The following is a 14,561-nucleotide window of genomic DNA, read 5'->3' as shown; positions in this document are numbered from 1 at the left end:
CGGCCTCCCAAAGTGCTGAGATTACAGATGTGAGCCACCGCATTTGGCCTCATTCACCATATTAATAAAAACATTTTTTACATACACCATTCAATTCACCCTTGTGTTTAAAACTCTGGACGCATAATCCTAATTCTTTGTAATTATCATCTGATTTCTCTTTCACTTGTAGAGTGAACCAAGAGCTGGATAATGTACTATAAAAATACCACAGTAAAGGGAAGGTAGTCCTTCACATTTCTTAAACTTACAGTCCTCTTATTAAAAAGCTCTATTCCTAATGGAGATGAGGGCTTCAATTCTGGGATCTTTTGGGTATTCATTTATGGCCAATCTTCTCCTGTTTTTTCAGCTTTCTCTGCCATTACCATGGCACATAAACTCTTAACTAGAGACAAACTGTTTGACTTCTTGTTTGGCAGAGATGACTTTGTGGCTTCCAACTTGCACACACTGCACACCAAATATCACCGCACCTCCTCTCTGCCTGTCAACACACTCTCCATCATTAAGGGCCAGGTCAAGTCCCATATCCCTCATGAAGTCAGCTGTAACTGTTCACACCAGAAAATATGCCCTTTCTCCTCTGAACTTCTTTGGTGAATCTAGCTGAGCCATCCAGCCATGCAGCCTTGTAACAGCTCCTTTTTATCTTGTTGGCTTGTTTCATGATTTTACATAGTGTGTGCATGTTTTGTCTCCCAATTAGCCTGCAAGGTTCTGGTGGACAGAGATCACATCTTCCTCCCACACTCTGCTATTCCTAACATAGCCCTTGACAAGGTCGGCACTTCATGTGGCCCTGCTTCTGTTCCCTCCCCAAGTAGCATCCCCACTCTACTGGAATTTCACCTTGTTTCTAACACCAAAAAAATAGAAATAGTGCAAACTGATATAATGAAAAAGCACTGGGGGTTTCCAGTAAAGCCATTAGAATGGATTGTGCTTAACTTGGGGATAAATGCCTTGGAACAGGCCAGTTAGACCCAAGTTAGGAAGAAAAGAAATGGAGCAGAGGTTTCTAGGAGAGCAGGGCCCATGCCTGTCTTTGCTCGCCATCATTTCTCCCCCACGTACTGTAGTACCTGGTCCATGTAGGCATGCAGTTAATGTCCATTGAATAAGTGAGTGCCCAAATGCTGAAAGAAAAAGCAAATGCCATGTGTAGGGACCAGCTCGTGCAAAAGGAGCCAGCACATTATGCTTGAGAAACAGCAGACTTATTTTCCTGGGTGGAACGAAGAAATTACCTGCAAAATGATGGAGAGGAAGAAGAAAAGAAAAATAATGAATGGCATCGAAGTGATTGCCAGGAGTTTCTTTTTAGCAGTGAGTTACAAACACTCTATTATCTGTTCATTCATTTATTCCACAATTGAGCATCTAATATGTGCCAAGGCACTATGCTAAGACCTGGAGATTCTATAGTGAGCAAAACACAGTCTCTGCCTTGAAGGATCCTGCAGCCTTTTCATCATGAACTCTAGTAAGTGGTGGCACATACTTATGACCCTGGTTATTGTGGTTCTAACAGTATTTAGTACAAGAGAACCATGTGTCCAGCCTCAGTCATAGATGGCTCCAGCAGAGAATAGAGACCTTGGTTAAAATAAGCTCCAATATAAACTATGTCATAATAACAGATGATTTGAAGGCAGCAAGAAAGACTTAAAATTTAAGGAAGATCTTTCTGCCTGGAAGGCTGCCTGGAATTTTAGAATGGCCAAATGAGTAACTGTGGAACAGCCTGAGTTTATTTATGGGCCATGCAGAAGCCCAAGCTTGCCATCCAAGACCCTTGGCTTTGGGTCTAAATGATGGGTTAAGAGGAAAAAAAAATTAAAAAGAAGATGTTCACATTGAATTTTTTTTCTGGTCATCTAGATTAACTTGCTTTTTGACATGTTCCTAGAGCCGTGGTTGGAATAGATTTTATTAGAAACCAAAAACAGAAATATTTTTTTTTTAATTTAGAGACAAATCTCTGAGGGTCAGGTGACACAAAGCAAATTAATTTTAGAGCAGATGTGGAAATGAATGAGACCTTGGAGCAGTACTTCCAACAATAGTGTTTAATGAGTAGACATTGGTTGGTTTATTTCTGACATCTTATGAATTCTAAGATCACTGCCTGTGACTAGAAGATTTAGCCTTCATTTTTCATTTATCTCATTTTCTTTCTTTTTCTCTTCTCTTTATTTCTTTTTCTCCAGGATGATGGCCTCCCAGAAAATGAACATCAGCTGTCAGTAGCTGGAAAGATAAAGAAGCATTTCAACACAGGCCCCAAGCCGAATAGCACAGCAGCTGGAGTTTCTGTCATAGCAGTAAGCATCTGAAATATCCACCTATAATTTTTTTAAAGCAACCCACCTAAGAGACAGGCATTACTCAGGAGATTCTCCAGTCAGAGACAGCAGAATGGGTCATTTCTTTAGACAGCTCAGCCACTTAATGCACTAGAGGAGGTATGGGACTTATATATATTATGTGTTTCTGCAGATCATTTCCCTGGGCATCACATCATTATCCAACACCTCCAGGGTGTCTTGCAGTATATATTAATTTTGTGATTTATTTATTTAAAACCGAAAACCTCCCCCATGCTGGACTCTGTGCCAATGTAAACTTCTTGGCTCTAAGAAAAAGAGTTCATAGTGTCCTTTTGCTAGGACCTAGAAAGGAAAGGCAAGCTGAGAGAGACGACATTGCAGGGAGAGCTTGGAACACTATAGATCTTGATACTAGACCTAAATTAAAGTCAAAGCATAGCAGAAAGCTACACAGTGAGATTTTCAGTGAAATTGAATTACTGTGAACACCCAACGAAGTCACGATGTCTTGCTCCTTAGAAATTTCTGTTCTTAAAGTTGAAAGTCTTTTAACATTTACTATTTTATTGATGCGGCTGCACAAGGCCTTTCTTTTCTGTTCTATACATGCAGACATACACTACATGCAATTTGATCGCAGCTCTAGGCAAAGATTAAATTGGGCCGAGGAATAATGAAACCTCATACTTCCTGGTGTCATATTCTGGAGTAAATATATTCAAGTTCCAATTACTTGAGTTTTTAATAATTTCCTCTTTTTTTCAGAGTGTGTAAATTTTAATAGCATATTCAATCTGAAAATCACTTGAGCTGTTTTTCTTCTCCAAACAAAGAATTTAAGACACTATGATGTGGACTTTTTCAAAAGTATTTATGCTATTAAACAGCACCTCTCACTCATGAGCAGTACTGAATATTTAACCACTTCTCTGGGTGTTTTTAGTTTCTTTCCTTTTTTTCTTTTTTGGTTGCGCGAGAGCTCTAAAAAAGACTGAAGATAAACAAGTGATCTGTTTGATGCCACCAATCCCAGATCTGGGTTACTAAGTATTTGATATGAGGTTCCAGAATTTGCAAATGGTACAAATGCATGCATACACACCCTCGTACTGTTTGCATTTCATATTTCTCGATTGAACCCTTTCAATAGTGATTTACATGCGTGTGAGCAACTGGCACATGTGTAAAGTGAAAGGGAATGCCTACTCTTCCAGATGTTCCTCCGTGCCGCTGAAGTTTTAAAATTTCAAGTTGTTCTTGCCCCCTATCTTTAATTCTTTCTGAGAAAATTCAATGTAGAAGTAAATTAACCTCTACATCTTCCATAGATGGTCAGTGTTCTTTGTTCTGAGCTGATATTCAGTCAGTAAGTTTTGAAAGCAACAATCTCATAGTGATTCTCTACTAAACCAGACATTCTATACTCTGTTTCCATTGTTCGTTCAAGATATATGTCTATTCCAAACATTTGATTCCACAGTTTTCTTTTGGAATGGACTGCCAGCACGCTTGTCCATGAAAGGGACTGTTTTTCTCCTGCTAAGGGCTTACAGCTGCTAGAGAGAGTGCGTTTTCCACGTCTGTCATTTTGCTTTTGTTTTCTTTTTTTTTCCTGGTCTTTTATTTTAATCAGTCTTTGGTTAAGTTTGCCTTGGTTGCTCAATATTGGTTTGTTCACAGTATTCTAGGAGTCTTACAGTGACTAAGGGCAGGAACGTCAGGGCAATTTTCCAATTGACAAACACCACACATTTGAGGGGAAATCCTATTTTAATCAAAGTTGGATAAATTCTGAAGCGTTATCCATATGAATTCATTAAAACCTCATCTAGGTGGATCTTAAAACACTCATTAGTATTTGAAGATCAAAGATCCACTGTTTTTTTTCACTAAATGTCATGATTGGACCACTTTGAATGCAATTTTGAATGCAAGTTTCTCAATTCATCACTAACACGGTTTCCATGGAAACTGCACAAACTGGTAATATACTTACAAATTGTAAAGTGGGCTGTGTAATGCTGAGTTATGCATTGGTTGCATGCTTGTTTAATCTTTACTGCTGCAGAGGTTTTTTTTTTTAATAATTATCCACTTAATTCAGATTCAGAATAATTGGCTGGTTTCAGAAAACTGTATCTTAAAAAATGCCTGTCAGATCTATAGCACAATTCATATGTTAACTATCAGCATTAATATTTCAAGCATAAAAGAGAATATCAATGTAGATTTCAGAGATTGTTTTAAGAGAAACTGGTCTACCATACTATGTACATTAGGCACCTTCTCCAGAATGCTTTTCCCTCATAAATATCTCCACCTTCTAGAAGAACCTGGCTGAGGTCAGTAGCCGAAGGGTGGGGCTGGGAATTAGAAACTGGCTATTTTGGCCACCTTCATTGTGTTACTTTCAGAATAGCACTGGATACATCCAATTATATTGCATAACCATTTTTTCATTCTTAAAATGCAAAGGCTGACTATCAGGGGACTATCACAAGAAAAAGAAACCCTGGCATTAAATAATATTCCAAAGTATGACTGCCAAGAAAGATTATTCTGCTATGAAGCAAAATAAGTGGGAGGTAGAAGAAAAATTTTTTATAAATGGTATATTCTATAAAGACTATTTGATAATTTAATAATTTAATATAATGATTAATTTGCTCACATCATTAAAAGTTCAGGAATTGATATAATACAGTGATGACTTCTATTTGATAGATTTACAAAAACTGATTTCAGCATAAATTTCATTCAAACAGAATTTTCCTGGGTATATACGCTCTCCCCAGAGGCTATAAAATAATGTATTTTAAACCGCCTTTACCATGGGACTAATTTTTTAGAATTACATACACCCTTTAGAATGTTTTAGAAATTATTATTTAGGATATAGTGTTAGTTTGTGGTTTGGTGGTGGTTGGGGAATCAACAATTAAATAATTAATTTTTAACTAGTACTTCTCATTCCTTAGTTAGAAACCTAACTACCTGCTGGAGATCACCAGTGCTCATCAGAGAATCTGTGACACTTTTTCTTTCTTAGAATGACAAAAGAAAAAAGCATACTGTCATAACCGGCAGCCTCTCTCACAGGTGTAATTTATGATATGAGCGTAGTTTAACATGTACTCATGTTCTGAATTGTAGTGTTTTTTGTTCATGTTGTCATTTTTTTCTTCCACTTCACAGTATGTACATTATTAAGACCAAAGAAAGGACAAATGATAACTTTATATTAAGGTCGCAAGAGGGCCTCGAGTTGGCTAGGACAGTAATTACCAGCTGGAGGTTCACAGGGATCGCACACCCTCCTGAAGGAGGAAAGGTGCTCTGACATTAGGTCAAGCCATGGGATTAGGTGGAAGCCGTTGCATTCCTTAGAACTGCAGCATTCTGTGCCTCTCAGAGAGACGCCATTGTCCCTCTGCTGCCTTTCTCAGTAGTTGGGGGATTTGAAAAAAAAAAGAGAGAGAGAAAGGGAAACAAAAGGTTATTAAAATGCAATTTATAGACATAAAATAAATTAGAGATGACATTTTAACGGTGAACTTTTTGAGAGCTGAGGGAAGAGAGAGAGGCATTATTAGATTTGCTCAGCTTGATGAAGAACCGATGACTAAGATGTCAGTTCCAATTTATTTTTCCTCATTTAACACTGTTTATTATTTTAACCGATAATTTTCCTAATGCTTTAAAGTTCTTCTTTTGCATTTTGCTCATGCAAATAGAGCGTTTCAGTCTAATTGAACAAATCCATACTAATCAGCGTGCATATAATTGTGACACTGGGAAGCTTAGTTCTAAAATGAGACCTGTTATATGACACTTTGCCTGTAGATGGCAATAGAAAGCTAATTACTAAGTAGCTGTCTTTGTGGCCAAGCATACACCTTCATCTTCCTGAGAGCCAGTATACTTTGATTTTTTTCTCAATAAAACGAAACACACATTTTTAAAAAGATTAAAACTTCACATTGCATTTTATGCACACTTGGATAGCCTAGTTTATAATCAGAGCACCAAATCCTCCAAGCAGTTTTTAGTTTAAATGCCTGGTGCCCTGGCATGTTTTTGAAATGCCTTTGTGAATTTAGAAGTAGAAACTGTCATCAGCATCATACCAGTAACGCACTTGAAAGAACACATGAGCCCCTCTGAAGAAAGGTGTCCAAGTCGCATCCTCTCGTGGGCAGAATGGGGAAGCGGGCACACAGCATGATTAGTGTTCTTCAGGTTTGGGGGATTGAATCTTTTATTCCCAGGTAGCCAAAAGCTAACATCTTATTCCAGGATGAACAACTTTGAGAACCTCTCCTGCCTTCTATTTATTGTACTTTGTGTTCATCAAAAGCACTTAACTGTTCATACGCATTTTTAATATACAGTGAAAACTATTTTTTGTTTTATTTCACTTTCCATATTTTCATAGAGAAAATTTATTGACTGTTTTATACTCTATCTTCTTAGTTTAGAAATGTAATTAAGATTCACCTTTAATTAGATCGTATACCTTTTATAAAAAGGAAAAGAAAAGAAAAGATTCACCTTTAAGAGTAGCTCTGCTTTTGAAGATTAACTCAGAAATTTAAATGCTGTAATTGATGAGGTTTCAAAACCTGATTCTTTTCCTCTTTCATTTCATAGTTATAAAGCCCTCAAATTTAAGCCTTATGTGGTAATACTCTATGGGGTCCAGTCTGCTTTCTCTTAAGTGGCTAATGCTCATTTCAGTACTTTATTGAATTGTGAAGCATTTTCTATTCTATGGCATATGAAGAGGTGTTTATATCTTTTGAAATTGAGAGGACATGATTAAAATGGTCATTCAAAAACTTGTTTGAAGAACTAGATCTATTTGAGCAAATTGGCCTCCAAAATAGTCATGAGGTGTCATTTCCTGCCTTTTTGTTTTCAGTATGCAGACTTACGATATTAGCTAGTTACCCTGCAGAAGAGGCATCGTAACTATATATACATATAGAATCAGTGAAGAACAGCTTGGTCTGGAGTCTTAATTCTTTAGCACAATGTTGATCCACTGAGTTGCCCCATTTCTCTCTGCTCAGCTGGACCACGGGTTTACCATCAAGAGATCAGGGTCTTTGGACTACTACCAGCAACCAGGAATGTATTGGATAAGGTATGAGATGGTGCAGCTCAACAGTCAGTGTTTCCATGGCAACGTGCTGGCAGTCTCCATTAACCAGTTCCTTCGGTGGATAAACATGCTTTTGATTTGTTATCCAGTCCATATGCTGCTTTATCAGTTTCATTTTAATCTTGATTGAGATGCCACACCCCCTCATTCCTTTTTTTCACCCATTATTCACACTGACATTTGCCAGCTTTCTTTCCATTGCACATGCTCAGTATCAATTTTCCTTATGGTTAAAAGGACAGTATATTTAGTGCTAATGCCAAAGCATTTTCCTGATGTTGCTAATTAAAACAATGATTTCCAGTGCTCTTCTGTCCCTTAACAAATGGAAGAACAATAGCACGCTAGTGTGTGTTCTATAGAAGTATATACTGTCATTTTAAAGTCATCAAGCCCAACCTTGACCTGATTAGATGGATAACAATGCATTTACACCTTAGTAGTAGAAGCGCCTCAAAGTATAATGGGCTATAGAATGCATTGTGTGTGTTGGTAAGCTTGTGTTTTCAAATTCTCCACCTTTTTGTTTTGTTTTTGTTTTATTGTTCCCTCTTCCCCCTGGAAATCCCTCTATGTATTAGCTATTGCATGAATTTATTTTTCAGTATTTTGTAACTGTCAGATTATTTAGCCGGCTTATCTGCTCAAGCAAAAGGGATTATGGGAGGTATCGATTTTTTTAAAACTGGGTTAAGAATTCTATCCAATCGTTTTCTATTCCAGTCAACTGCCCTGGCATTTCCTTCAAGGGGCATTGTTTGTGTCTCTTTAAGTTATCCACAAGCAGGATGGTTTTTGATGGTTTGAGAAATGAACTCTGAGAAATTCTAGGGAGACTGTTTTCGCCATCTTAATGTTTCTGAAATGATCTCCAGGTAACACTCCACATCTTAGTATTTGAAAAAAAAAAAAAAATCCACTGGTTTTGGCATTTGTTTTTTCCAAACTGTGGAGCCTATCTATAGTAAGACAGTAGCTGCCTGATGTTGTTTCATGGTTAGACTGCAAAGTTTTACAAAAAAATTAAAATATATATGTATGTGTGTATATATGCACATATAAAGTATATATGTTATACATAATGTATATGTGTGTGTATATATATATAATATATATATATATATGATTTTAGCCCCAATTGTTACTCCTGGTTATTTTTCTATAATCAGACACTCAAAACATAGTACATAGGAAAACAGAAAGGGGCATACCTTGACAAATGATTCAGATATACTAAAATCATGATCATTTCCAAATCTGTTTAAAGCAAGAAAACACCCAAAGCTCAATAAAATTTTCTAAGGTCATTTTGACATAGAAGGCTATTTGTGTCTTCTCCATTTATAATGCATGTAGGAGTTGCACATTCATTTATTTAATTTACCTACATAATTGGCCTTATACATGTAGAAAGAACTTAATTTTTGACTTTATTTTGGAGGGAGAAGGGTGAGTTAATCATAATCTGCCTTTGTGCAGACCCTTCTTTTTTGACTTTGTAACACAGAAGAGTATTCATCCATCTTTTACTTTTACCTGAAAGAATATATACTTCCAGAAGAGTGCACCTATCAGGAATGCACATCTCTATAAATTTTCACAAACTGAACATGCCCCTGTAGGCAGCACCCAGATCAGGCACAGAGCATTCCTAGCACCCCAGGGGCTCCCTTCCAGAAGGGATCACTTCACCTCGAGGGTAAACACTGACCCTAGAGTCCAGCCACATTAATTAGCTTTGGCTGGTTTTGTACTTTATAGAAATCGAATCACACCATGCTCCATCCTTTTTAAATTATATGTCTCCTAATGTCAGGAATATTAACCAGATATATATGTGTAAAGTTAATATACAATTAAAAATAGGCATCAAGTATATCTAATTATAGTTGTGCATATTTGTGTTATAAAAATTACACATATAAAGTCATCTAATTTCAAAAACCTCTGGAAAATTAAATTACTAAATTTGTAGGATTAAGGATGGGAACTAAACCCCAAGTAAACACAATAATTAATAAACATAGCCAACTATAAAAAGGCCATTTAACTAAAATCCTGGTGATGGTTCCCATCAGCAGACAAAATGACACATCCCTGAATAATGGGCAGGAGCAGATGGGAGATAATCTCTTTTTTCTTGCGCACATAAAGTGCTCTGTTTTCCAGCTGGGGCAGTAACAACAATGTTTATAGTTAGTGCTGTACTGAACAGCGCACCCAGTATGTAAAGCTAAATTGGAGAAATGATGCTAAAAACTCATTGGCATATATGCTTAATTAGGAAGTTTTATAATGCCATTTAGCCCCAGAACGTACACGCTTTCCTTACTGATTGCAAGTGCTTGCCTTTTATCTCCACAGAAGTGGGAGCATTTGTCTAACCATGGTGGCAGCCAACTTTCTAACACAAACAATCATTACAGGCGAGCATCCCTGCTCCCAATTGTTGTGTTTAAAGCGCTCATGGCTGTTTTTACTGCTGTAAGCCGAACACTTGGGAGTCGCGCTTGCTTTTTGTAAAGCAGATCACATGAGGGCACAGGCTGGGAAAACCATCTCCTCAGGGTGCCCAGAATTGGTCTGTCTCTCTTAACTGGCTTTTTGGTGATTGTAGACAAATAGTGGGGATTTGTTTTCCCCTTTCTCTCCATTCTCCAGCCTCATACCAGAGAGCTGCTTCCAAGGGAGCAGCATCCTTCACTATACCCACGCATCCTGGAGACTTTGCTCCTGTCACCCAGAGTCCAGGGAGGACGCTGCCCCAGGAATGAGCTCACTGGGCTATTCCACACTCTCCTGACCTAAGAAGCCACCATTTCCCCCTGCTGCAAGCCACTGGAGAACATTTGCATCCCGTTATATTTTCCCCTTCCTGGAAATGCATCCTTATTCAAAGGGGACGCGGTCACACACATTTCTACCTTCCCAAGTGAAGCTGTCACCATGGCAAGTGCTATGCCCTGTAACACATGGAGAAGAATCCTGCACCTTCAGCACACAGAACAGGGCAACAGCTAGAACTGGGTAACCCGATTAAATAAAACAAATATCAAAACAAGACATAAGCTAAACATGAGAAATAAGATAAAATGGGGAGGTGAGCTAGGACAAAAGGGTGGTTGAGTTCTCAGGCAAGATGTGACTAAAATGTGCATATTGGATTCGAGCACCGTCCTGAAACAGTGAGTAATGAGGCAGAGCGGTGGTGGCCGCGCACCGTCTTTGCAAGGCTATTAAAAGCTGTCATGCTCGGTTGTTAAAAGGAATGGGGTCAGTTAAATGCATCTTGCTCCGCGCAGGTTTGAGAAAACTGTTCCCCTGGAAGCCAGGGAGGAACCTCCGTGTGGTGTGAGAAGGGATGTAGGGCCGGCCTCGGCCAGAAGCAGCCAAATGTACACAGCAAGTTGCAATGCATTGCAGGTTGCTCGGTGGCTAGTTGTCCTGGCTTTGCTCTGCAGAGTGAGAACGCCGTCCCCGGGGACAGCCAGAGCATGGTTGGCAGCCAGGGCAGATGCTCCACCCACTCCAGAGGCTCCCTCTGTAACACAGAGTTTGGGGGATTCAGTTTAACACATCGAAAAGTCATAGATTTAAACTTCAAAACCACTCAAACTGTGATTAGAGAGAAGTCTCAGGAAAGTAGTTAAGATCGGTCTTGCAGCTGTACCTTATACCCAAGCATGAGCTATTAGGCCATAGGCTCAAAAGATGAGTGATACCTATGCCTGTCGTGGCGTGGAGGTCACCAAGGGTCATTGGAAAGAACATGGGAATGGTGAAACATCTGCGTTACATTTCCCAACTCAAACAGGTTGTTCACTGAGGTTTTATTTTCTTTTGTTTTGTTTTCAGAGGCCCCTTAAGAGAGGATTCCAATGACATATAAGTCTTTTTAAAATTTAGCGTACTTATTATTAAAAATGAGAAAATGTCATGGCATTCCAAGTCTTAATCATTGAGTGTAAACTGAAGAGAGATTTTAACATTTTCCTGAGATTCCTGATGATTCTAGATTGACTGAAAATTGTGTAGTATCATATTTATTCTGCCCTTGCCTCAGAATCTCTTTCCCTCATTTTGACTTAAAAGTAAACATCTATGCTCTTTTCTACATATTCATTCCTGCCATACTTTGTGAATGCTCCTTAGTGAGGTTCATTGAGAGGATAGAGGCTTTATGAGGTATAAATGCACAGGAAATCATACATAAAGAACGTAATTATAAGTATCAACACATCTTTTACTAAGAAAGGGTGTAAGTATTCATAGGCTGAAATAAACAATTCTCAAATATATGTCAGACACATGGCACTTTTAGAAATTAAACAGTCTTGGAGGCTGGGCGCGGTGGCTCACACCTGTAATCCCAACACTTTGGGAGGCCGAGTTGGGTGGATCACTTAAGGTCAGGAGTTCAAGACTAGCCTGGCCAACATGGTGAAACCCCGTCTCTACTAAAAATACAAAAAATTAGCTGGGCGTGGTGGTGGGCACCTGTAATCCCAGCAACTCAGGAGGCTGAGGCAGGAGAATCATCTGGGCCCTGGAGGCAGAGATGCAATGAGCCGAGATCACACCACTGCACTCCAGCCTGGGCAGCAAGAGCGAATCTCCGTCTCAAAAAAAAAGTCATGGAGATTGAGATTCAATTAAGTTAATTAAAGATTGGCAGCCCAGTGTACAGAGAGAGTGTGGCTTTGGAGTCAAGAAGCCCTGGGTTTGGATCTAGTCCACCCCATTTCCTGCAGTGACCTCGGGCGAGTTACATTCTCTGTCTGATTTTCCACACCTACGAAAAGGAGAAAAGTGTTATCCACCTTCCAAATTTGTGGTGAGAATTAAATTAGCTGCTTGTGCAAAAGTGCTTTCACATACCCCAGCCCAAGGAAGAAACTAAAAAAAAAAAAAAATTGCTTTCTGTTTCCCTCACTTCCAAGAGCAAATCACCCACTCCACGGATTTTCCTGAGAAAACTGATGTCTCTCCAGAGAGAGGCATTTGTTACTAAAGTAGAATCATAAACTGTTTTAATGCTCTGATTAGAGTAAACTGCTCAGTAATGTATATGTTTATATTTCTTGTGAGCATTTGCGGCAATATGTTTTACCTGAAGTAGCTATAGCCAAAAATTCTGATGAAGTATAAGTTTAAAATGTGATCCTCTAGGACAGGGATTGGCAAACTGTGGCCAATGGGCCAAATCTAGCCCACTTCCTTTTTTTGTAAGTAAAGTTTTATTGGAACACAGTCACACACATTCATTTACAAACTGTCTATGGCTGCCTTTGCCCTACAGCAGCAGAGTTGAGTAGTTGAGTCAGAGAAACATGTGGCTTGCACAACTTAAAATATTAACTATCTGGCCCTCTCCAGAAAAGTTTTCCAACACCCTTTCTAGGGGGAAAATATGTCTAAATTAAAAGGCACCATCTGTACAAATGCAAATTCCACAAGAACAGGATTAGGGCTTGTTAAAAACTATGTCTCCACTGCCTAGTAGAAGAGGGCTTCAATAAATATTTGTTAAGTTAACAAATAAATGATTGAACTCTCCAAAGAAGGGACCATTTTTTCACTGATTTTTTCAGGATAGACATGTTTTTGAAGAATTTGGGATACATCAAAGTTTGGGCAATCAAATCACATATGAGATGCTCTAGAATAACATCCCACTTTTAGCAATCCAGGACTAAGCTTTTTGGCAAGGTTAAAATGGTTTCTGCAATTAAAGGAACTATCCCTGACTTACTTGCTTTGTAGGCACTAAATTTTCATAGATTTTCTTAAGGCAGACTGTGCTTTTGGTTCATGTTTAGTTTACTGATATGATGGAGAACAAACATGGCAATTCCGCTGAGGTTGGGCTCCTATAAGAAAATCAGGGGCTGTCGGGCAGAGGAAGCACACAAATTTTGTCCTGAGTTCAACCGCCACCAATTGGCTGTAATTTTAACTGTCTGATGGGAGGCCATCAGAAACCCACTGCAGAGCTAGGCCAATTTAAGACTCTATTAAGAACCAGGTCAGCAGGAGAAGCCTATGTTTAAGATTAGTAGTGCAGAAGCATAAGGTCAGCTCTCCCAGGAAAATGGGGAATAATATTTAAGATAGTCATGCCAAGAAAGTAAGCAGCTTGGAAGGCTACTCAGTTGCATCCCAAGAAGGCCTCCTTTTGCCATTTTGATGGTCATCTTTAAGAAAAGCCATGCCATGTCTTCAGATACTGTGTCATTTCTGGCAAGACCTCAAAAGGATATGAAAGCAAAACAAAACAGAACTGCAATAAGCATGAGAGTAAGCCCAATAAAATGAGGAGGCTGGATATTTCAATCGATTTGTCAGTTTAATTTTACTAGCAAGCAAAACATTTCCAAACTGACAAGCAAATCGTAATGTAGTCCCCACAGAGTAAGGGTAAGCAAAAGAAAGGGTTCCTGAGATTAATGTCCCAGCAGCTGCATCCCCAGTTCAGTCTCCTAGGTAGTATGAATAATGGATGGGCTAAAAGGCAAATGCACAATAATGTTCTTTTATTAATGAAATGAAGACTATATGTGATGGCTAGCAATAAATTAAGAAAAGCAAAAAAGGAAAAGCAGTCAATGTTTGCCTCTGAAAAACGCAGTTACTTAAATCCAATAATTACTGCCATGACAGAAAACATTGCCTCACAATGAAAATGAGTACATCTCTTGTGAATCCTGCAAGCATTGCGGAACAGAAATATGTTTGGTCCATAGACTGTAAGGCCTATTGTTTGCTAAGAGAAAAACATAACCCATTAAGTAGATTGATGGTGATATTAAGCATATTCATAGAATTTCATAGGTGAAAGTTTCCCTAGGGATTATGCACAATAACCCCCTTTCAGTCTATGGACCTGGAAATTGGGGCTCGATGTGGTTAGAAAACATGTCCAAGGTCACATAATTAGCTGAACTAGGACAAAAAGCTAATTCTCCTGACTTCCACCTACTGCTGCTTCCAAGGGGATTAAACTTAAGCTACCAGACAAGACAAGCATTAGAGACGTGGGGTGACTCAGACCGGCAAAACCTAAG

At 38.7% G+C, this 14,561-nt stretch overlaps 1 protein-coding gene across 5 annotated transcripts in view; it reads left to right on the top strand.

The window, feature by feature from the left end:
* DCLK1 (doublecortin like kinase 1) overlaps positions 1-14,561 on the top strand; it is a 354,676-nt gene that overhangs the window by 327,915 nt on the left and 12,200 nt on the right. For 3 of the 5 annotated variants that reach the window (XM_019039829.4, XM_055360707.2, XM_004054369.4), the window contains one exon: positions 2,214-2,327. In XM_019039829.4, coding sequence (XP_018895374.1) covers positions 2,214-2,327 — 114 coding nt within the window. Of the gene's footprint in view, positions 1-2,213; positions 2,328-7,405; positions 7,480-14,561 lie in introns of all 5 variants that reach the window. The other 2 variants (XM_004054370.4, XM_055360708.2) reach the window with 1 other exon arrangement.

The sequence above is a fragment of the Gorilla gorilla genome, chromosome 14 (assembly GCF_029281585.2).
Source record: "Gorilla gorilla gorilla isolate KB3781 chromosome 14, NHGRI_mGorGor1-v2.1_pri, whole genome shotgun sequence".
NCBI lineage: Eukaryota > Metazoa > Chordata > Mammalia > Primates > Hominidae > Gorilla > Gorilla gorilla.
The sequence above is the reverse complement of the archived record's forward strand: the minus strand, read 5'-3'. Positions and strand labels throughout refer to the sequence as shown.